Genomic DNA, 21328 nt, shown 5'->3' with positions numbered 1-21328 from the left:
TTCTGCCATGAGATTTTGGCTTCCATGATGTGGGTGGTTTATCCAGTAGAACTCTCTTTATGGCCATAAACTCTTGTCCTCTCCAACAGCTTTGTAATAAGATTCAACTTTATGACTGAATTTAATGAATTCTTCTTCAAACCAGCAGTTCACCAGAGCTACATTACCTACTACTAGCAGGTAAATGATCACAACAACTCAGATAACCCACCAAGAGGGTCTGAAACAGCATCCCTGAGCAGCTCAGACACACGTCATGTATCAACGCTCGCTCCTGCCACATGCATCAGGACGCATTAGCACGGTGAACCAGTGATGATCGCTAATGCTCGGCAGCCCCGCTTCAGTAACTGAAGTCAATGTGAGCCCTTAATGGGTCAAAGACATTTAGAAAGCAGGTATTGGTAATCTGATCCGACTGACTCAATGCTCAAACTGAATATTGTTCATTCTAAAAGCACCCAGTGCCTCCAAGTATCTGCAGAGAAATCATACAACACACTGCATATTTATACTCAACATACATCAGCCTTGCCATTATTTTATGATGAGAAAATATCCAACACTAGTTAAAACAGATGCTTGCAATTTAATTTTTGGGTAAAACAGATTATGTCTTACAAAAGGTTTGCTTTTATCCACCATATCGGTTTCTTTGAGTTACATTTCACCAAAAAGTGCAGCAAAACACATTGATCCCGTAGCTGCAGACAGCAGTCTGAGAAGCTCTTATCCTCAGCTAAGATAAGGAAGGCATCACAATGGAAGCACTGAGTCAGGGTTTCAGGAATTTTCCAACCTGATATAAGAATTGTGGTTAATTTTACCATGTAAATTATTACCAAATGTGCAAAAAATAATAACCCTATTTAAAAATAATGAAGTTGGGCTCTTACTTTCCCCTCCAGGAGTGTTTGGTGGTGTAGAAGCAGGCCAGGTCTCTGTTGTCTTTGACGACATTCATCTTCTCCCTGGACCTAAAGCACAGAATCAGATTTTTAAATAGGGATTATCGGTAACACCTTTGTTAAAGGAGAGTACTATATCATTAGTTACCACAAGAAGCATGCAACCAGATTTTTTCAAGTCATTACTAGATGATTTTTTTATCGTATACATTCTAACGCATGGTGGCACACACTTCACATGGTCATTCTACATTTTTCTGCTCTGAGGGAGAGTTTCCCATCCAAATACTAAGCCACAAAACTCTGTACACAATTATAGTCAAAGACATTTTCTACTTTTAGGACGAAAAATTGGCACGACCTGTCGAAATAGAAACAATCAAAAATAAAACAGTACAACAGTCAACCTGATGAGCGTGTGTCAATCAAGACACTGGTTAAGTATCAGCTCTAGATAATATGTTTGACAATGTCTTGGTTGTTTGTTTGGGTTTCTAATTTTAGTTTAAAAATAAACAACAACATGCCACAGTCCAGCGGCAATGCAGCTTGGGACAAATCGATCCGGCAAACAAACAAACTAGGCCTCTAAAGGGATAATTCAGGTAATCTGAAACAGGTTTCTGATGGAAAAACTGTTTGAAGGCTAGCTAAAATGGGACCAGCTCTAAAGTGGATTGGTGGTGCCGTAGGCCCGGTTCACACTGCATGTAAATTATGCTGATTTTTGCCCCAATCCTTAAGGATGCACACAAGTGCCTACAGGGATGTCCCGACTCCCGATACAATTATATCCACTTCTGATATGATACCGATATTGCTGCCTTCAGTACTGACCGATCCCAATATCAATCCGATACAGTATCAGCACAAATTTCGTAGTGTGGAATTTATGAAAGGCTTCATCAAGTGATATTACTCAATAGGAGAACAAGTGCCAGCAACAGTAAGCATGAAAAAAAAATCTTTGGTTGCAAAATTGTGAACCTTAAAAAAATGCTTGTATCGGAGATTTTTGATGCAGTCCAATATAATCCAATGCAGTGTTTTTGGGCCAATATCAAATTACTTCCAATATCGATATCGAAACGGGACATCCCTACAACTGCCATAATGACTAAAGATGATTCGGGCTATCAAAAGTGTTGGATTGTCTTGGTCAGATTTTGGGGGACTAGCTCAGGACGATAATTCAATAGTTCAATATATTTATCGATAGACATGTGGTGCGATAGAAAAAAAAGGGTAGATAAAGCTTCAATAAAAAAAGTTTCCTTTTTTCAAAATAACCTATCAGGTAGCAGCATACTAGACTCACTCCTAGCCAATCAAAACCACAGACTTGGGCACGCTATGTCACCAGGCCCTCCCCTCTCAAACCAAAACAGAGCATGAGGCAGCAAGATGTTGCAGCGAGAAGAGGTGGAGAAAAAAATGAAAATACCAAAAATAAAAAATGGCAAGGGCTGCACGTAAAATATATTTTATATAATTTTTACAATATTTTTTAATAATTGTCGAAATTGATCAAAATTTCAAATAAATTTGTCGATATACTATTTTTCTATATTATCCAGCCCTACGGGGGACAATCAAACGTGCTGCCTGTTGAATGTGACGTGTAGCCAATCAGAAAGCAAGGTGACGGAAGCATGCAGCACGCTCCTTCTCTGCCATGTTTGTTTACTGTGAAGTCCTGTTTGATCTTGCACGATTTGTACTAGTTTATAAAACTTTACTCTACTTTCTTATTTATACAGTATCAAGCTAGTTATCATTTTCAATTCTGGTTAGAAAATAATTTTTATGCTGGAATGATTGTAGAAAAAAAGACAGCAATATAGCACTGAGGTTAAAATGTTTTAATACACAATATATTTTAATTAATTTCCAGGTCCAAAGTGACTGCTCTTTACTCTTTGTTCCTCCAAACTGAGGCTCTTCAAAGAGCTGTTGACAAGATGTAACATTACTTATTCATAACCTTTGAACAGAAACCCAGTATAAACATTCTGAACCATTTCTTTAATGTAATACGCTTAAATTGAAGGAATGGTGGGAAATAACTGTCACTTCTATTTGACATCTAGTATTTTGCTGGCAGCTGCATAGTGACATGGGGAACCTGTGTGTCAGCATTTAGAGCCAGGATCCTGGAAAAATCCAACAGCGGTTTTCCTTCCTCTCCATACCAGTGTGCAAACGAAGCAATAAATTGCAGCATGACAATCGTCTTTTACTCACCTTTTTAAACATACCAAGGTGTATTGGGTACTTAAAAAAACACATTTGCAACAGAGCCTTTAAAAATTATACATGTTTTAAAATGTTTAAAAAAAAGGGAGTCTTTATTAAAAATAAAGCTTTCAACAACAACATGCAATGCAATTCAGTAAGGTAGGGACTGTGACTCAATGCTTTTGAAGCAACAGCTGAAAAAGTGTTATTACTGCAACCAAATAGCCTTGATGACTTTGAAAAAAAAATCCAAGTTAGATACCAGGATTACCACGTGACTACCCTTTCTATATATTTCCCCCTGAATTCAAAGTATTCTTGCAAAATCATAAAAAATTGACAAACCATGCTACAGAAGAGAGAACATTTTAAAGTATTAAATGTGGATAAATGTGATTAGAATCCCAGACTAGTTACTAAAATTGTATAATCATACAAATGTAAACTAATGAGAAAGCATCTAAACATTGTTAAAAAACAATTAAAGATAACTGGAAACTCCTTCAGCTTTAGTGTGGGGGCAAGGATCAGACTATCATGTGCTTTTGCATCAGTATAAGGCCCTAAAATGTATTTATATGTCCAGTGAACACATTTACACTCATGATACCTGGGCTGGTGTAAAGGTACAACAAACACACAAAACAAGCACCTGTGGGAGTGAATTAAAGCTGCCGGAATCGTACAAAATTAAAATGACAAAACATAACATTAATTCCTATATGTGGAAAAGCAGCCACTAAGTTATTTTACTCATTGTCGATTACATGCAGCAACCATTCACCCACACAGGAACCCTACTTTCATCAGTCTAGATTTCGTGAACACTACAGCCGACAACAAGCAGTTCACACAACAAGCTACAAATTCAAATCGTGGTGAGAATAAAAACGTAACCCATGTGTGGACGCGCGCTGTCAAGTAAATCCAGCATGAACGTTACCTGGCAAACAGGAGGCTAGCCCAATTCTGTTTCATTGCAGCAGGCCTTAACGGTGAACAGGCTAGCTAAAAACCAACACAAGCGCTCTCTTGTGATGTCGACACTTAAGCGCGACCTCACTACAACTACAGTGACACTCCAAACGCCTTTGTTATCAGCGTTTGTTTGCTAAATGCTATTTTAAGAGGCTGTGGCAGGCCAATACTGGGTTAGCCACAAATTAGCGGCTAACTAGCACATCAATTAGGTATTAGCATAAGAGTTCAATCAAGCAAACACGAAGAAGACAAAAAGTGGCACGTGCTATTTACCTGTGAAATCGCTAATGGGTGGTAATCCTGGTCGACCCTCAGCCCCCCCACCGTGCTCTAGGCTCGGCCAGCGCTTCGGTTCCTCCGTCTCCCCCCCTCTACGGGACTCAGGACGCTGCCATATTCCCGATACCAAAAGCGCTCAACTGAGCAACCGCAAGGCCTGCCTGTCATGCGGCTGTCAGCTGATTGGTTTGTATGGAGGTGGGATTACCCTGAGAGCTGACCCGAGATCAGTATTCGTTTTGTTACTTCCTGTGTTTGAATGGGCGGTTACTGTCAAATCTGATCCAAGAACAGCTCAGTCGTAATGTTGGGGATTTACGTCTTATCTTTGGGACCTGGTTCATTTGGCTCAGTTCAGATAAAAGACGGTTCTTTTGGCCTCAGCTCTTTAACCCTTTCTGCTCTTAAGTTTCAAGCACTAATATTTAGTTAATATTTGTAAATAAACCCATATTTATGAGGCTTATATTGTTTAAAAATGACTGAAAGAGACCGCATTGGGTGGGACCTTTTATCCTAACTTACGATCCAAAATATGTTAATTTGGTTCTTTGCACAAAATCCCTCTAACATAAAGTCATTTCAGTAGTTTTATTTTTGACAGTTCCAGTACCTTCCAAAATTTCTCTGTCACTTTCAGAAAACCAGATAAAGCTGGCCACGCCCACTCAAATCCCTACTCAGGATGTTATAAGCTGAGAAGCTCCTATATCTGGGATGGGCTTGGAGTAGAGCCGCTGCTTCTTCAGCAGCAGCTCCCTCTTGCATAAGAGGTAGTTCTAGTCTACTGTCCCAGTTTGTTAAGTCACAAATGGGGACTTTTTAAAATGATTTGTTTCAGGCTCCTTTTTCCTTAAACCAAACACTAACAGAAAACAGATTATTTTCATGTTTTGAAGTGTTTATAGAGGATGTAGAGACCCACATGGCAGCACAAAGAATGCAAAAGCAGAAGTTTGCATAATATAAATGATAAATGACCTACACTGTTATAGAGCATTTGTGAGTCAGAGGACTCCAAAGTACTTTACACAACAGAGCATCATTAATTCAATTCAAATTCAATTCAAAAATACTTTATTAATCCCAGAGGGAAATTGATTGTTGTAGTAGCTCAGAATAATAATAATAATCAAGTCATCAAAGAGTTATTGTACATTACAATGGCTGTTGGCAGGAAGGATCTCCAGTAGCGGTCAGTGTTGCAGCCAAACTGAAGAAGCCTCTGACTGAAGACACTCTTCCGTTGTCGGACAGTCTTGTGAAGAGAATGCTCAGGGTTGTCCATAATTTTCTTGATTCTCTGGAAAATCCTTCTTTGCATTATCTCCTCCAGTGGTTCCGAAACTGCCGAAACTCTGGCTGAGTCCTTGAAAGGGCTTGGAGTTCCTCCATCTTGTTGGCCAGTGATCTCACATTGCCCGTTATGATCGATGGAAGAGATGGTTTGAATTTCCTCTTTCTCTGTCTCCGTTTTGCTCCCGCTCTGCACCCACGCTTCTTGCGTTTTAGCTCATTTGGGATTTGTGGCTTCAGTTGAGGTATTATTTCAGCCTTTCCCATGTTAATCAGCTGTTCCCGATTGTAAACCAGACTGTTGCCATGGTTACGCATCATAACAAATGCTCAAAAAGTGAAAAAAGCTTTAAAAAAAGCAGTAAAAATCCTCCAAGCTTCACAGCACCAGAAACAGAAAAGTAAAGTGTCCGGAAAAAATACAGTTTTTCTTAAGAAACTAGAAGAAAAAATGCCAAAGAAAAGGCAAAACGTCCATATAGTCAACAGCTTCTCCAACATGAAGCCGCCCAGAGCAGCGCAATTCCGGAAGAATCCATTCACGCACACATTTACACCCTAGTGGTGATGAGCTTGATGGCCACATCTGCCCTGGGTCACGCTGACAGAGGCAAGGCTTTCCAAGCTGAGACACCACCAGTCCTTCTAACCACCACCAGCAGGCAAGGCGGGTTAATTGTCTTGCCCAAGGACACAACAGCAGTATTCTCTGGCAGAACAGAGATTGGCCCTGCAAACCTCTGATTACTGGACAACCCACTCTACCTCCTGAGCTACTGCTGCCCAACAATATGTCCCCTTTAGTAAAATAAACATATGTTTTATTTTATGATAAAGTAAATATGATAATACACAAACAACACCACTGTTTTTAGATCAAAGCTGGTTTAATAATAAGAAACATATATTTTTGGGGTTTAGTTTGAGCCAAATCAAATAAATTACAAATTAAGGAAACAAATAAACAGTAACATTTATTTATTATTATGGAATTGAAAATACACCATATATTGTCAATATTAACCTAACTGTGGCAGTCACTTAGCTAAAATGAGAATGAAAGACCCAACCAGGCCTGTAAAGGGTTTAATAATGTATTGCATTTCCTCCCCAATTTTTGTATCCAATTTTGTAAAGCACAAAACACAACATTCATGCTATAAAAATGCGTGTCTAATAAGATTAAAATTCTGACCACATGCACCATTTCATGTGGGCAGATGTATGAACAACCTTAAGCCAAATTGTCAGATACAAATTATTCATTGCCCATGAACACATTCCTTCCTTTTCACACAGCTGATTGGGACACTAGAAGAAATAGAATATTTTTCACTTTGGAACAAATATCAAAACTGGTTTCTTGAAAATAACCTGTATTAACCAATTCCATCATGCCCTCTTCCCAAATGTCCTATTGGTGTTTTAATTGAAATGTAACAATCACAGTCTAAGATAAAGTTCATAAAGTTCACCTATATATGCAGCAGTAATTTTAGTTGCAACTTTTCCAAATATAGATTTAAATGATGGCATTGAGCCTTTTTCTCAAAATGTAAATGACTTACCGCGACTGAAGGTAAAGAGGAAACATCTTGGCCCCTGTTACTCACTAATGTTGTACACTAAACTTGAGTGGAAGAGCTCAGAATGGTCATAAGGCATTTGTCTGATTGGGTGACAAACCATGCGCTGCCTGTTAGTCTAATTTGATTACAGCTAGAGAGAAATGTGGAAAAGAAAACTTTCCATTTACCCCCCCCCCCCCCCCCCCAGGGTTTCTCCTAACAAGATAGAGAAGGAAGTTCCTTAGGTTTCAGCAAGGATGAAAAGATTTTTCAAGGTTTGATCAGGTTCACATGATTTCAATTGAATTTTTGCAGGAAAGACTCTAAACAGACCTTGAATGGGATCATAAATGTTAAAATTGGGCTAATGATTTGCAGAAATTGTTCTCCATGAGCTGTCACTGGCATTATCTGCCAATAGTTGTTATCACAGCATATGAAAGTTTTCAAACGTGCCCTATGAATAACGAGCTTTGTAGCTCCAATTTTTCTGGTTCTATACTGCCTTCCTCTGGTCAGTGCTACTCTGTGCAGCAGTGTTATAACAACCTGTTGTCAAACGTGTTTTAACTTTGGAAATAAAAAAATAAATGAAAAAATAAAAAATAAATAAATAAATAAATAAATTCGAACAGAAGAAATATGTGATTTCTGAAAAACTAAAATGAACTAAGGGAGAAAAACTATTGAAAAGTTGAATTTTTTTCTTTGTAATAAAACAATTCAACAAACCTCCCATAAAAAAATATCGGAGGTTTTGACATACAATGTTTCAGAACACATTTGCATTTACGATTTAAGAACACGGCAAGAGGCAGAATTAGAAAATATCGATCTTTAATACAACAAACATGACTTTATTGTGGAAATCATTGTTTGCACCCAGGAAAACAGAAAGCGTAGTGAATAAGACAATAAAACAACCAGATCTGGTTGAAATTAGCACATTTTTATGAGACATTTAATGCTCGAAAAACAAATCATACGATTGTTTTAGCTGGAAAAGCTGCACATTTGACAAAGGATAACTTAAAGCTTCATTTTATGATTAAATGCCGGTATAAACGTATTGCAAACGTAGCCATCACGAATATCTAACATTTTCGATGCAGAATTTCCGTTTTTAGTCATTTCTACATTTTTCACGTGATTTACGTAGCGCCTTTGAATGCACCTCTCGTAACCAAGGCAATGACGCTGTGTTTCGTTACCAAGGCATTCTCAAGGCAAACTTAGCTAAAAAGCTAAGCTAACAGATCTGCAAGATAATCTTATAGCTATGATATAGCGACAATTTAGCATCTTTAACGAGCTGAAAATACACAGAAAAGGGTTTCCTACATCCCGAGTCAACATATTTTGTCTAAAGCTTTTAGTTTGTTCCTAGAGTTGTCTAAATTAGAGTCAGAAAACCAATATTTCCTTTGGAAAAGCTCGGTCTACAAGCTACACAGCCATCATGGTAATTAGCTACTGCCGGGCATCGCGGTGTTGGCTACCTGATTTGCTTGTAGATGTCAAAATGCTGTTATGTTATGTTATGTTATGTTCCCTCTGAGCTAAAGTTAGCGAGCACTTCCATCCGTGCCAGCTCTCTTGATAAGGCCTTGTGGCATCTCGGCAAGAGAAAATCCTCTTCAAGTTAGCTGATAAGCTAACTGTGGCTACTATTACATCGATTGTTTTGGTGTATCTTCTATTTCTGAAACATTTTTTATGGGTCCAAATGTTTTTCTTGTCTCCATGCAGGCTGACTTTGGATTCAATGAACATCACCAGAATGAAATTATTAATTACATGCGATTTGCCCGTTCAAAGAGGGTCCTTAGGCTCAAGACTATTGACTCATGTTTTGAGGAACTCAAAGATAGCAGGTGAGTGATGATCACTTTTTCTGTCATTGTGTAAACGTCCTTTAATCTGATTTTGTGTAACTTTTTCTGTCATTGTGTAAACGTCCTTTAATCTGATTTTGTGTAAATAGAAATAAGATGTGATGCCTTTTCAGTTATTAGCATTTCTTAATGCGTCTGAAGGTTGGTGGAAGAGACATTCACAGTGGATGAGGTTAGAGAGATGATGGACGGGCTGCAGATGGTGGTGCGTGGAGAGGTGGAGATGGAGCTCATCAACACAGCCCACACTAACGTGCTGTTGCTCAGGCAACTTTTCTCCCAGGCTGAGAAGTTTTACCTCCGACTCCAGAGTGACATCTCAGAACTGGAGAACAGGTTTGGGAATCGGAAGTTTAATAGTCATCCTAAAGTATAAGATTTTACTTTTCTTAATGCATCATATTAAACCAACAAGTCTGAAAAGGCGATAATTGTTCTTTTTTTCAATGAAACTGTATCTAGTGGCTTTTTTGTATTTCTCATACTAGCTGTACTTATTTTCTGAAATAATTCAGTCTAATGCAAGAAAAAAATACTATAATGCAAGAACTCTTTATGTTTACAAGAACAAAAAAGCTGCCCCACTTTGTACCATACTGTATTTGACTTCCTCTTTAGATTCAGATCTCCAACATGCCATTTGCCAGGTAGAAAGGTCACTCATCCACCTGTGTTTAACTCAAGTTTCCATTGCACTAACACTTCTTCCATTACACTTATACAACAGGACTTTTTTAGATTAGATTGTGTAATAACCACAAGCTGTCACAATTCCCGTGCTTTAGGTTACAATAGAAACATGTTATCTTTTAGTTCATGCAGACTCCTGCTGTGATTTCTAATTTTATTGTTTTGGGGTGTTGAGGTAAAATCTTCAGACTTTTGGTAGAATGCTTTTAGTTTTTCTTAAATTACTTTTTTTCTATAAGATTTATTAGCATGCTGTGATAAAAAAAAAACTAAAAGCCAGGATTGTGCGAATAAAAGGCTCTCAAAGAATCTTTAGTGATCCGTTATTAGAAATAAATCTTATTACAACAAATCTGTTTATAAAAGCTTTCCAGCAAATTAAAATTATAGTTTCATTTGTGAATTTCTATAGATACTCATGCGAGTAGGTGAACATCTTCACCCGGTGGCTTGAGGCCATTTTTTAGCAAAGCAAATAGTTCTGAATGTTGAATAAAATAACACATTTGTAAATTTGGGACTAAATCAAGCTGCGTGTCCATTAAAAAAGAAAAAGCAAAAACTATTAATTTCAGCTTAAAAATACTCAGTTAAATGCTAAAAAAAATTGCTATAACTCATCACATTTTTACAGATACTGAACAAAAATTTCATGATAGCTGAGATTGTAATGTTACAAGATCACACCAAATGTTATTTCTTTTAAAAGATCTGAATTAAAACAACAGTAACTTCCTAATTTCTCATAAGATAATCTTGCAGGCAAAATGCCACGTCTAAATTTAAGTTATTTCTTCAATCTTTACTTATTATTTATAGTTTTTTTGGTAAATTGATTATTTTTATTCGTTATTCCCAAACACGAACGCATTTTTCCCTCAGTCAGCTCATTGAGCAACGTGGAGATGTACATGTGCATCTCCATGGGGCGACGGTGGCACAGGAGTTAAGTGCTCGCCCCGTAATCGGAAGGTTGCAGGTTCGAGCCCCGCTCAGTCTGTCGCTGTCGTTGTGTCCTTGGGCCTGCTGGTGGTGGTCGGATGGACCGGTGGCGTCAGTGCTCGGCAGCCTCGCCTCTGTCAGTGCGTCCCAGGGCAGCTGTGGTTACATCGTAGCTCATCCCCACCAGTGTGTGAATGTGTGTGTGTGAATGGATGAATGACTGATTGTGTTGTAAAGCACCTTGGGGGGTTCCAGGACTCTAGAAGGCGCTATATCAAATACAGGCCATTTACCATTTACCATTAATCGCTTTTGGATTCTTGGCAAAATCTTGACATTTTTGCAACAACATTTCTTTATATTCGTGCTTCAGGTTTAAAAATATACTCAAGAACACGTAACAGAGAAATAAATAAGACCAAATATTAGATTTGATTAAAAAAGGCCATCTTGATATCCAAACCGCATGCTAGCTTTCTAGAGATTTGAAGAATATATAAAATTATAAATACTTTTCATGTGCATCTTGCACAAAAGGTCATACCCTTTTGTTCTGTTCATAACATCATTTAACTTCTGGCTTCTTGTATTACTGGAAACTTCTTCAGTACAAGTGCAAAAAAAACATTCTCCCCTCATTTCTGAACTCTGTATAACATCTGACCTCCGTCACCCTCCACCTTTTAAAACAGCGCGTTATGAAAAAAGGTACCGGTACTTTGTTTATTTTATGCATGTGGTGGGCGGATAAGCAACCTAAAAGCCCTTTTTCTCTCCTCTCACACAGCTGTACGTGACTGAATAGGTGTCTAAAGCTAAGAATACGCCCTGTGTCACAATCTACGTGTCTTCAGCTGGTTTTTTAAAACCACACACGAGCTTTGCTGGAACACTTCTGCTCACCACAGTCTTGTATCTTATAACAAGAGCCTAACTGCCATCAAGGAAAAGAAAGGGCGTTCACAGTTTCTGTTTTCCAAACATTCATGACCACCGAATTGTAGTTTGCAAAGATAAACATCGACGCTCAGGTCGCAGAAATCACTTATTGATTTATTGTTCAGTTTTACTCACAATATACACAATAAAGTCACTTTTAATGTTTATTTTCTTGTCTGATTGTTTTTTTTCTTGTATTTTTAGGGAATTGTTAGAGCAAGTGGCTGAATTTGAGAAGACGGATTTTAAAACCATCAACAAGGTGCGCTTAACACCCAGCTGTGGTCGGTAATCAAACTACTCTAGCATATCGGCATGCGTGCAGCAACCCTGTTGCATTCTGGGCTGGTTTTTGTGTCGGGCTACCTGGGCTTCATCTGTACAAGTGTGGTTTAGAATTGCACGTCACTGAGGTTAACGTGAGGTTTTATGATACAGTAAGAGAAATAAACAAGGAGTACTCTGCTCAGCTTTCCGTTCTTCATTTCAGTCTCAGATTAACCAGGAAACGATTAAACCCAAGCTGGCGCCGCTTAATGAAGGTGGGGTGTCCGAACTCCTTAATAAGGCAAGTAAAAGCAGCACAGACTGATTAAAGCTGTATTAAAATCCTTGAGTAGAATCACTGTTTTTATTGTCTTGTTAGGAAATAACAAGACTACAAGAAGAAAATGACAAACTGAAATCCCGGCTCCGGACGCTGGAGTCCCAGGTATAAAAGTGGACGTATAAATGTATAAACCAGCTGTGTGGTTTCTCAGTTTTGTTTATTTCCTTTGTGGTGTCATTTATCAGGCCACGAGTGCTCTAGAAGAGAAAACAAAGGCAGCGAGAGCTCTGAAAGACCTCCAGAAGGTGCAAGGTGAACAGAAGGTACTGTTCCAAAACACGCCTATGTTCCAGTTCAGTTTAATTCATATTATTTGAACTTCCTTAAAAATTATCTCATTCAAACTTGCTGCTTTTTGCTCCAATCTTCTAACTTTGGCCTAACTGGTATGTATCCACCTGGTTTTACCGTTACTGCCGTAGATTCTGTACCATCGGGTTGTTTCAGCTGAGATTCAGACCCAAGTTTATTTTTTTCTGCCTTTCCAGTTTTCCACTCAATCCCAGGAGATCAACAGCCTCGAGAGCACGGTAGCAGCTCTGAAAGAGGACTATGAAAGATCTCTGAGCGCCAGTGCTGCATCCCAGAAGGATCTTCAGGAGAACCTGATCTCGGCCAAACACGAGCTTCTGCGAGTGCAGGAGCAGCTGGCCTTAGCAGAGAAGGTAAATTAGCTCAACACAATCTGGCTCCTTGGAAATAAATTAGCTGGTCTGCCAGGTTGTTGCAGACTGGATGCAACAGCATGGGTGTCATGAAGTTGTTTGTACATCATGCCAAAGCACACAATAGCCTTCCTCTTTTTACCACAGAAATGAGGGAACTTCAAGCGATCACTCACATCATAAGATCAGACAGCTGACAGTTCTTCGAGAGGTCATTTTGTTTATTCTTTGGGGTTCCCCCTTACATTCTGTGGTTTTGTGTTTTGAATAGTTCACCAAAGTCCACATTTAGAAAGGTTATTTCCTCCCACGGAGCTCACTTTCCTCAAACAATCAGACAAACTTCATCAGTGTTTGTCCTTTGCTAGCCAGAGTCATCATGAAACACACGTACATATGTAATTCCTGCTTAAAGCAGCAATCCAGGGTTTCACCCATTTCAGGAATTCATGAACGAGAGGCGTTGCTTCCAGCTGTAGCCATGGGTTTAGGAAACAGGGCTTATGGTGCAATACATTTTTTGGCTTATAGATAGTGCCTTCTGAGGAAGAAAAACATCTGGATTCCTGCTTTAATGACTAACGTTAAACAAATGACAATATGTCTTATTAACCAGTCAACAAACTAATCATAGTGACTCAGACAGATACAGTGGGGCAAAAGCATATTTAGTCAGCCTCCAAATGTGCAAGTTCTTCCACTTAAAAAGATGAGAGAGGCCTGGTAGTTTCATCACAGGTACTCCTCATGAGAAGACAAATCCAGAAAATCACATAGTCTGATTTTTAAAGAATTTCTTTGCAAATTATGGTGGAAAATAAACATTTGGTCATTGACGAAACTCCATCTCAATACTTTGTGAAATACCTTTTGTTTGCAATGACAGATGTCAAATGTTTTCTGTAAGTCTTCATCAGGTTTGCACACACTGTTGCGGGTATTTTGGCCCATTCCTCCATGCAGATGTCTAGAGCCGGGATGTTTTGGGGCTGCCGCTGGGCGACACGGACTTTCAACTCTCTCCAAAGATTTTCAACGGGGTTGAGAGCTGAGACTGGCTAGGCCACTCCAGGGTCTTGAATGCTTCTTACAAAGTCACTCCTTTGTTGCCCAGGCAGTGTGTTTGGGATCATCGACTCAGCCACCCAGCCACATTTCATCTTCACTGCTCTTGCTGATGGAGGGAGGATTTCCCTCAAAATCTAAAGATACATGGCCACATTAATTCTTTTCCTTACACGGACCAGTCATCCTAATCCCTTTGCAGAAAAACAGCCCCAAAACATGATGTTTCCACCCCCATGCTTTTAGGTAGGTATGGTGTTCTTTAGATGCAACTCAGCATTCTTTCTTCTCCAAACACAACAAGTAGAGTTTTTACCAAAATGGTTCTATTTTGGTTTCATCTCACCATATGACTTTCCCCCACTCCTCTACCGAATCATCCAAATGCTTTCCAGCAAACTTCAGACAGGCCTGCACTTGTTGGCTTAAGCAGGTGGACACATCTGGCAGGGGAGGTATGGAGTCCCTCGCGGCGTGGTGTGTTTCTGATCAGAATCAGAAAAGGTTTATTGCCATTGTCAATGAACAAGCAGTTCACAAACTAGGAACTTGTTTCGGTACTAATGTGCCACATATAACATGAATAATAAATTTCAGAAATAGAATAAGTAGAATAAAATATAATAAAACTAGCATAAAACATTCAGCTATAAAAAAAGGCAGGTAGTGGTAACATGGCCGATAACGTGACGTAGTGTCGAGTACAGAAGACGAGCATGGTTGTGTGATTATAAGCTATTTACAAGTCTAACGGCAGATGGAAAGAAGCTGTTCTTATGGCGGGAGGTTCTGGTCTGGATGGACCGTAACCTCCTGCCTGAGGGAAGCGGCTCGAAAAGTCTGTGTCCCGGGTGAGAAGGGTCAGCTGCAATCCGACCTGCACGCCCCCGAGTTCTGGAGACGTACAGGTCCTGGAGAGATGGAAGGCTGCAGCCAATCACCTTCTCAGCGGAGCGCACAATGCGCTGCAGTCTATGTTTGTCCCTCACCGTGGCTCCAGCGTACCACACAGCGATGGAGGAGGTGAGGATGGACTCAATGATGGCCGTGTAAAACTGCACCATCATCTGGGTCGGCAGCTTGGCCTTTTTCAACTGCCGCAGAAAGTACATCCTCTGCTGGGCCTTTTTGATCAGGGAGCTGATGGATGGCTCCCACCTAAGGTCATGTGTGATGGTGGTTCCGAGGAAGCGGACGGAGTCCACAGTGGTGACGGGGGTGTCCGTCAGGACGAGGGGGAGAGATGGGGCTGTGACTTTCCTGAAGTCCACAATCATCTCCACTGTCTTCTGAGCATTGAGCTCCAGGTTGTTGCTTCTGCACCAGTACGCCAGCCGTTCCACCTCCCTCCTGTAGGCGGACTCATCACCGTCAGAGATGAGCCCAACGAGGGTGGTGTCGTCCGCAAACTTGATCAGTTTAACGGAGTCATGGCTCGAGGTGCAGCAGTTTGTGTACAGGGAGAAGAGCAGAGGAGACAGTACACAGCCCTGTGGAGATCCTGTGCTAATTGTCTGAATGGTGGAGACATTCTTCCCCAGCCGCACGCACTGCCTTCGGTCCGTCAGGAAGTCAGTGATCCACCTGCAGGTGGAATTGGGTACGTTAAGCATGGAGAGCTTGTCCTGGAGCAGAGCGGGGAGGATGGTATTGAACGCAGAGCTGAAGTCCACAAACAGGATCCTAGCGTAGGTTCCCGGGGAGTCCAGGTGCTGCAGGATGAAGTGGAGGGCCAGGTTGATGGCGTCGTCTACAGACCTATTAGCTCTGTATGCGAACTGCAGAGGGTCCAGGAGGGGGGAGGTGAAGGACTTGAGATGAGGGAGGACCAGGCGCTCAAAAGACTTCATGACTACAGACGTCAGCGCCAAAGGCCTGTAATCATTCAGTCCAGTGACATGGGGTTTCTTAGGCACAGGAACAATGGTGGACAGCTTAAAGCAGGCTGGAACATGGCAGGACTCCACTACTGATGGTAGCCTTCGTAACTTTGGTCCCAGCTCTCTGCAGGTCATTCACTAGGTCTTCCGTGTAGTTCTGAAATTTTTGCTCACCGTTCGTGATCATTTTGACCCCACAGGGTGAGATCTTGCATGAATCCCCTGATGGAGGGAGATTGTCAGTGGTCTTGTATGTCTTTCACTTTCAGTCTTCCCAGCCTGGTGCAGGTCTATAATTTTGTTTCTGGAGTTGGGCGTGTGGCAGGTGTCTTTTATACTGATGACGAGTTCCAACAGGTGCCCTTAGTATAGGTGACAAGTGCAGAAGCCTCTTACAGAAGAAGTTGCAGGTCTGTGAGAGCCAGAAATAATGCTTGTTTGTAGAAGACCAAATATTTATTTTCCACCATAACTTTCAAAGAAATCTTTTAAAATTCAGACAATGTGATTTTCTGGATTATTTTTCTCATTTTGTCTCTCATAGTTGAGGTATACTTATCATGAAAATCACAGGCCTCTCTCAACTTTTTAAGCGGGAGAACCTGCACAATTGGAGGCTGACTACAGTAAATACTTTATTGCCTGAAAGAACACACGGTGTTCTCATGTTGTAACAGCCACACAGCTAACATTAAATGTCGAGGTTATCTGCTACACTCCCCAGTTATGATATTAACGTTGATACGCTCGGTCCAGTTCTTCACGTTTTTCTTCATGGTTGCGCGTTTTGTGCGCAGGAGTTGGACAAGAAGTTCCAGCAAACTGCAGCGTACCGCAACATGAAGGAGATTCTAAGCAAGAAGAACGAGCAGATCAAAGAAATTAGGAAACGGTTGCAAAAGTGAGTTTTCATCAGTAACAATCAGGAGTGAGTGTGTGTAGCATTAGAAAAATATCCATGCAGGATTACAATCGTATTTCATAGACATGATTGGTCAGACGAAATGCTTTTTGTTTCAGGTATGAGCCTGACGAATGAGTTCTCCACATATCATCAAGTGAGATGGGACCAGATCTGTGTTGTGGACAAGAAACCATCAGTTCCGGTGTTGTGAAGACAACATTTATGTTTGCTTTATCTGGAGTTTTCTGTGCTTATTGGCTTTATGAGCAGAAGCAGGAAGCCCGGCGTCACACAGAACTGGATACAGGACATTTAGCTTTTTTCCGTTTGAACATTGAACTCACCTTCAGTAGCTACCAGATTCCCTCAGTGCTCTATGCAATTGCCAGTATTTCCTGTTTAATGGGGCCTTTTCCTTTTGCTGAACTGTGAAGTGTTAATCAGCATTATAAAATTAATCACTGATTTATTTTAGCGACATGTCATCAAAATCTAAACCACCGTAGTCTATTTGGCCGTTTGATGTCACTTTAGCTTTATTCTGCTGACTAAACATTTGGTAATATTTCACATTTAATTTCTATCTGTGATGACTTTGGAAGTCAGAGCGTAAAGTATAATGCATTAATTATTCTATTTTCTTCCTGCTCTTACATGTAGATCTACAGGGCATAGGATATTTTCTGTGTGGAATCTGTGTATTTTTTGTATTGCTGTATATACATGACTTTCATGACAGAAATGCTCTTGTAGAGTGTGGCACATCTACTGTTACACGAGATGTGTTTATTTGGATTGCGTAAAATATGGGGTAATAAAAAGTGTGGCTGAAAATAGTTTTGCTCAGAGTGAATTTCCTCTTGATTGGTGCTAGTACGTAAGAATTAAAGCACTCTTGATGCTTATAGTGTGTTTTCATTCTAGAGTATAAAAACATGCATGTGTCTTCGTGTCATCGGGGGGGCGAGAAAGGACCATTTTCCAGGTCATTTCGGGGACCAACCGACCATCTGAACTGTTTGTAGTCGGAAATGGTCTGGTAGAGTCTCTTGGCGGGTCTTGTGGTTAATGCTGATTGGTTGTAACTCAACAAACAGCACTTGTAAAATTGGAAGAGTTGCTGGTGAAGAAGAATGGAAGGGAAATACATGAATCAGCATCAATGATGCTTCAAAATTGTAAATTTTAAACTCCCAATTTCAAAAAATGCCAATTGCTGCATAGTCCCTCCAGCGTATCCTGGGTCTTCACTTAGGTCTTCTCCCGGTTGGATGTGCCCGGAAAACCTCACCAGGGAGGCGTCCAGGAGACATCCTAATCAGATGCCCGAGCCACCTCAACTGGCTCCTCTTGATGTGGAGGAGCAGTGGGTCTACTCCGAGCCCCTCCCGGAAGACCGAAGTTCTCACCCTATCTCTAAGGGAGAGCCCAGCCACTCTGCGGAGAAAACTCATTCTTGTATCCAAGATCTTGTTCTTTCGGTCACTACCCAAAGCTTGTGGACATAGGTGAGGGTAGGAATGTAGATCAACCGGTAAATTGAGAGCTTCGCCTTCTGACTCAGTTCTCTCTTCACCACGACAGACCGGTACAACGCCCGCATCACTGCAGACGCAGCACCAATCTGCCTGTCGATCTCGTGCTCCAGCTTTCCCTCACTTGTGAACAAGACCCTGAGGTACTTAACTCCTCCACTTGAGGCAGGACCTCATTCCTGAACTGGAGAAGGCATTCTACCCTTTTCCGACTCAAGACCATTGTCTCGGATTTAGAGGAGCTGATTGTCATCCCAGCTGCTTCACACTTGGCTGTGAACCACTCCAACAAAAGCCGGAGATCACGTTCTGATGAAGTCAACGGGACAACATCATTTGCAAAAAACAGAGACCTGATCCTCAGGCCACCAAAACGGATCATCTCAACACCTTGGCTGCACCTAGAAATCCTGTCCATAAAAGTTATGAACAGAATCGAGTTGTTGGTAATCGAAAAATTTGCTTGAGAGTTTTAAGAGTCGACTGTTTCTAATTCACTGTTAGTTCAATGTTTGCCTCTAGCTTTCTGTATTCGATATTAGAGTACAACCAAACGGTGCTGAGGGTTATGATAAATGGTAAATGGCCTGTATTTGTATAGGGCCCTCTAGGGTTCTCCAACTCCCCATAGTCATTCACCCACACACATACACTCACTTGTGATGATGACATTGTAGCCACAGCTGACGGAGGCTGATGAACACCCGTCCCTCCGATCAACACCAGCAGATAAGGTGGGTTAAGTGTCTTGCCCAAGGACACAACAGCAGCATTCTCTAAAAGCCTCTGATTGTTGGACAAGCTACTGCTGAAATAAATTCTGGATCACTCCTTTACCTAGCGTCCACTCTTTCCTCAAAGCTTCTTGTTTTTGCTGGTTGGTGTCAAATTACAAATACTGGCGCAGCAGTGTATGCAGGCACAGACTTAACAACCCCACGCACTCACATACTTGTCTCTGGAACCAGGAAGTATGGAGGCGGGATTAAGCCGGGCGCACACTGTGCGACTTTTTCACTTTTTTGAGCCAATGTTCCACTCTTGCGAGAATCCACGAGATCGGGGCGAGTTTTGCGCCGAGCGCCGTGTAGTGTACAGGGGGTTACGAGAGGCGATTAACACCACGTGACCAGCTACCGATCAGCAATCGTGAGGTCGCACGGACTTCTGGCGTGTTTAATATTTCGCTCGTCCCTCGTGAGGGTATCGCACTGTTGAAGCAGCGCTGCAAGCAGATGCGACCCAAAAAGTATCAGAACCGTTCACGGCGCATGCGCAATCCTGCATCAACACCGCTCGCCCGCTATTTCCCTAATAACACACGTTGTTCGTTTTTGTTTTTACACGTTTTTTTACTCACAAAGATTGTCAAGAAAGCATGTTTGTCGTGTTCATGTCAAATTAAACTGATCACAAAACACAGATTTACTTTCTTTATTTCGTTTTCCTCATCCAACCCCCATAAATCCCTGTGTGTCCTCCTGCAGCACTCCTGAAGGACAACAGGCAAAACAAGACAAAAAAGTCTGACGTGTTGAGTAAAAACTACTATTTTTAGCATAGGTTCAACGTGTTGCTACCAGACGTACAGTGTGAGCAGTCAGGTCGCATCCGAGAACTGGGTCGTACAGTGTGAGCACATGACTCGTGAGATCAGCCCTGCAAGGAAGTCGTACAGTTTGAGCTGAAGCCGAATGCTACAAGTGAAAAAATCGCACAGTGTATGCCCGGCTTTACAGATTGTAAACAAAAACTACATCCCTCTTGGGCCTTTTTTAAGGAGAATAACTGGCAGCCACTCAGCCAGCTGAGAAGGAAATCTGTTTCAGTGTAACCTTTCCTCCATCATGATTGAAACAGACTGTTTTGTGATTATTTCACAGTAAAATTCTGACTTATTGCACCTCATTGAGCTATAACAGCTCCCTGTAATCTATGTCCTGCAGTGCTCAGATCTCCCACAGGGTGGCGGAAGATTTTGAAAGAATTCAATTGAGCGGAAATTTGAGGAATGTACTAATTCTGTTAGAGGTCTAAGAAACTTAAGATGGGAAATGGGAAATTTTAAATCATCATATCAACAACTTAAAAACACCAAAGCATAAAAAACGCATTTGTAACAAACCCTCCTGCTGCTCTTTGTTCAGAAACTGTTTCAAAATAACTTCTAGTTTTCTCACAGCAGCTGTTTATCTGAGGTTGTGTTCCTGTCTGAGCCTCGTCAGTGTGGTTGCCATGGTGGCCCAAATGAGCATCTTCTATTGGTCTTGGTTCTCTTTAAGCATGTTAAAAAAAACATAAGCATCAAAATGTAAACAAATTAGTCTGAGCCGGTGTTAGATTGTCTGCCAGTAGCAGCTTTGGTGTCCTTCATCAGAAATGTCTCGGCTCTTCTTTGAGCTTTAAACAAACCAGAAAGACTTTTTAAACGCTTAAACAATAAAGAGTAAGCTCAATTAGACTTTTTAGATAATTGACGGATTCAACAAGGGGGCGCCATGCTGCAAAAGTACACAGAATTCTCAAATCAGCTGATTGCATCACAACAAGCTGGCCCTAAATCTTCATTCATGCTGCTACTTTACAGATAAAACGTTTTTAAATTCCAACCTATAAAACTTCAAACCTGTATGTAGTTTTATTTTTACAAGCAGAGATGTTGTGACATTTCTTTTTGTAATCTAATACTAAATCTGAGAGGAAATTACGCAAATAGGCCAGAGTATTTCCCTCATTTATGAGCTGTTTTTGTTTCATTAGTTAGCTAGATGAGGTAAAACCGATCGGAGTGAAACTCTCAACCTGCAGATCACGTGCTGTACAGTTTAACATCTCACTTGTTGCATGAGAACAGCTTCACAAAGACAACATGTGAACTGAGACTGCGACAGATTAAAGTACAAAGTGGTCAATAGTCAGGCAGCCGTTGAGCC

General features: G+C 40.9%; 2 protein-coding genes across 6 annotated transcripts in view; one reads left to right on the top strand and one right to left on the bottom strand.

Moving 5' to 3' along the window:
• The window catches only part of LOC107382559 (dnaJ homolog subfamily C member 13), a 37613-nt gene extending 33075 nt beyond the window's left edge, over positions 1-4538 (bottom strand). For all 4 annotated transcript variants that reach the window (XM_015954738.3, XM_070553350.1, XM_070553351.1 and 1 more), the window contains exons 1-2: positions 4401-4538; positions 897-977 (exon numbers count right to left, since the gene is read on the bottom strand). In XM_015954738.3, the coding sequence (XP_015810224.3) occupies positions 897-964 (68 nt within the window). In that variant the 5' untranslated portion in view covers positions 965-977; positions 4401-4538. The remainder of the gene's footprint in view (positions 1-896; positions 978-4400) is intronic.
• Positions 4539-8593: 4055 nt separating this feature from the next.
• lztfl1 (leucine zipper transcription factor-like 1) lies at positions 8594-17763 on the top strand. 2 transcript variants are annotated; one of them, XM_015954774.3, is made up of 10 exons: positions 8594-8732; positions 9020-9144; positions 9307-9501; positions 11941-11998; positions 12227-12304; positions 12383-12448; positions 12532-12609; positions 12853-13011; positions 16754-16857; positions 16977-17763. In XM_015954774.3, exons 1-10 carry the CDS (start codon positions 8730-8732, stop codon positions 16993-16995), a joined length of 885 nt encoding a protein of 294 aa, XP_015810260.1. In that variant the 5' UTR covers positions 8594-8729; the 3' UTR covers positions 16996-17763. The 2 variants fall into 2 exon arrangements, with proteins under 2 accessions (XP_015810260.1, XP_015810259.1); XM_015954773.3 differs by having other exon boundaries at positions 12835-13011.
• The last annotated feature ends 3565 nt before the right edge of the window (positions 17764-21328 follow it).

This window comes from Nothobranchius furzeri, chromosome 7, assembly GCF_043380555.1.
Source record: "Nothobranchius furzeri strain GRZ-AD chromosome 7, NfurGRZ-RIMD1, whole genome shotgun sequence".
NCBI lineage: Eukaryota > Metazoa > Chordata > Actinopteri > Cyprinodontiformes > Nothobranchiidae > Nothobranchius > Nothobranchius furzeri.
This window is presented reverse-complemented; position numbering and strand designations above follow the sequence as displayed.

Excerpts from the sequence above, each read along its gene's own strand:
- lztfl1 (XM_015954773.3), top strand. Across the intron at positions 12,305-12,382 it reads TGTCCGAACTCCTTAATAAG|GAAATAACAAGACTACAAGA; the intron begins GCAAGTAAAAGC and ends TTGTCTTGTTAG. Across the intron at positions 13,012-16,753 it reads AGCTGGCCTTAGCAGAGAAG|GAGTTGGACAAGAAGTTCCA; the intron begins GTAAATTAGCTC and ends TTTTGTGCGCAG.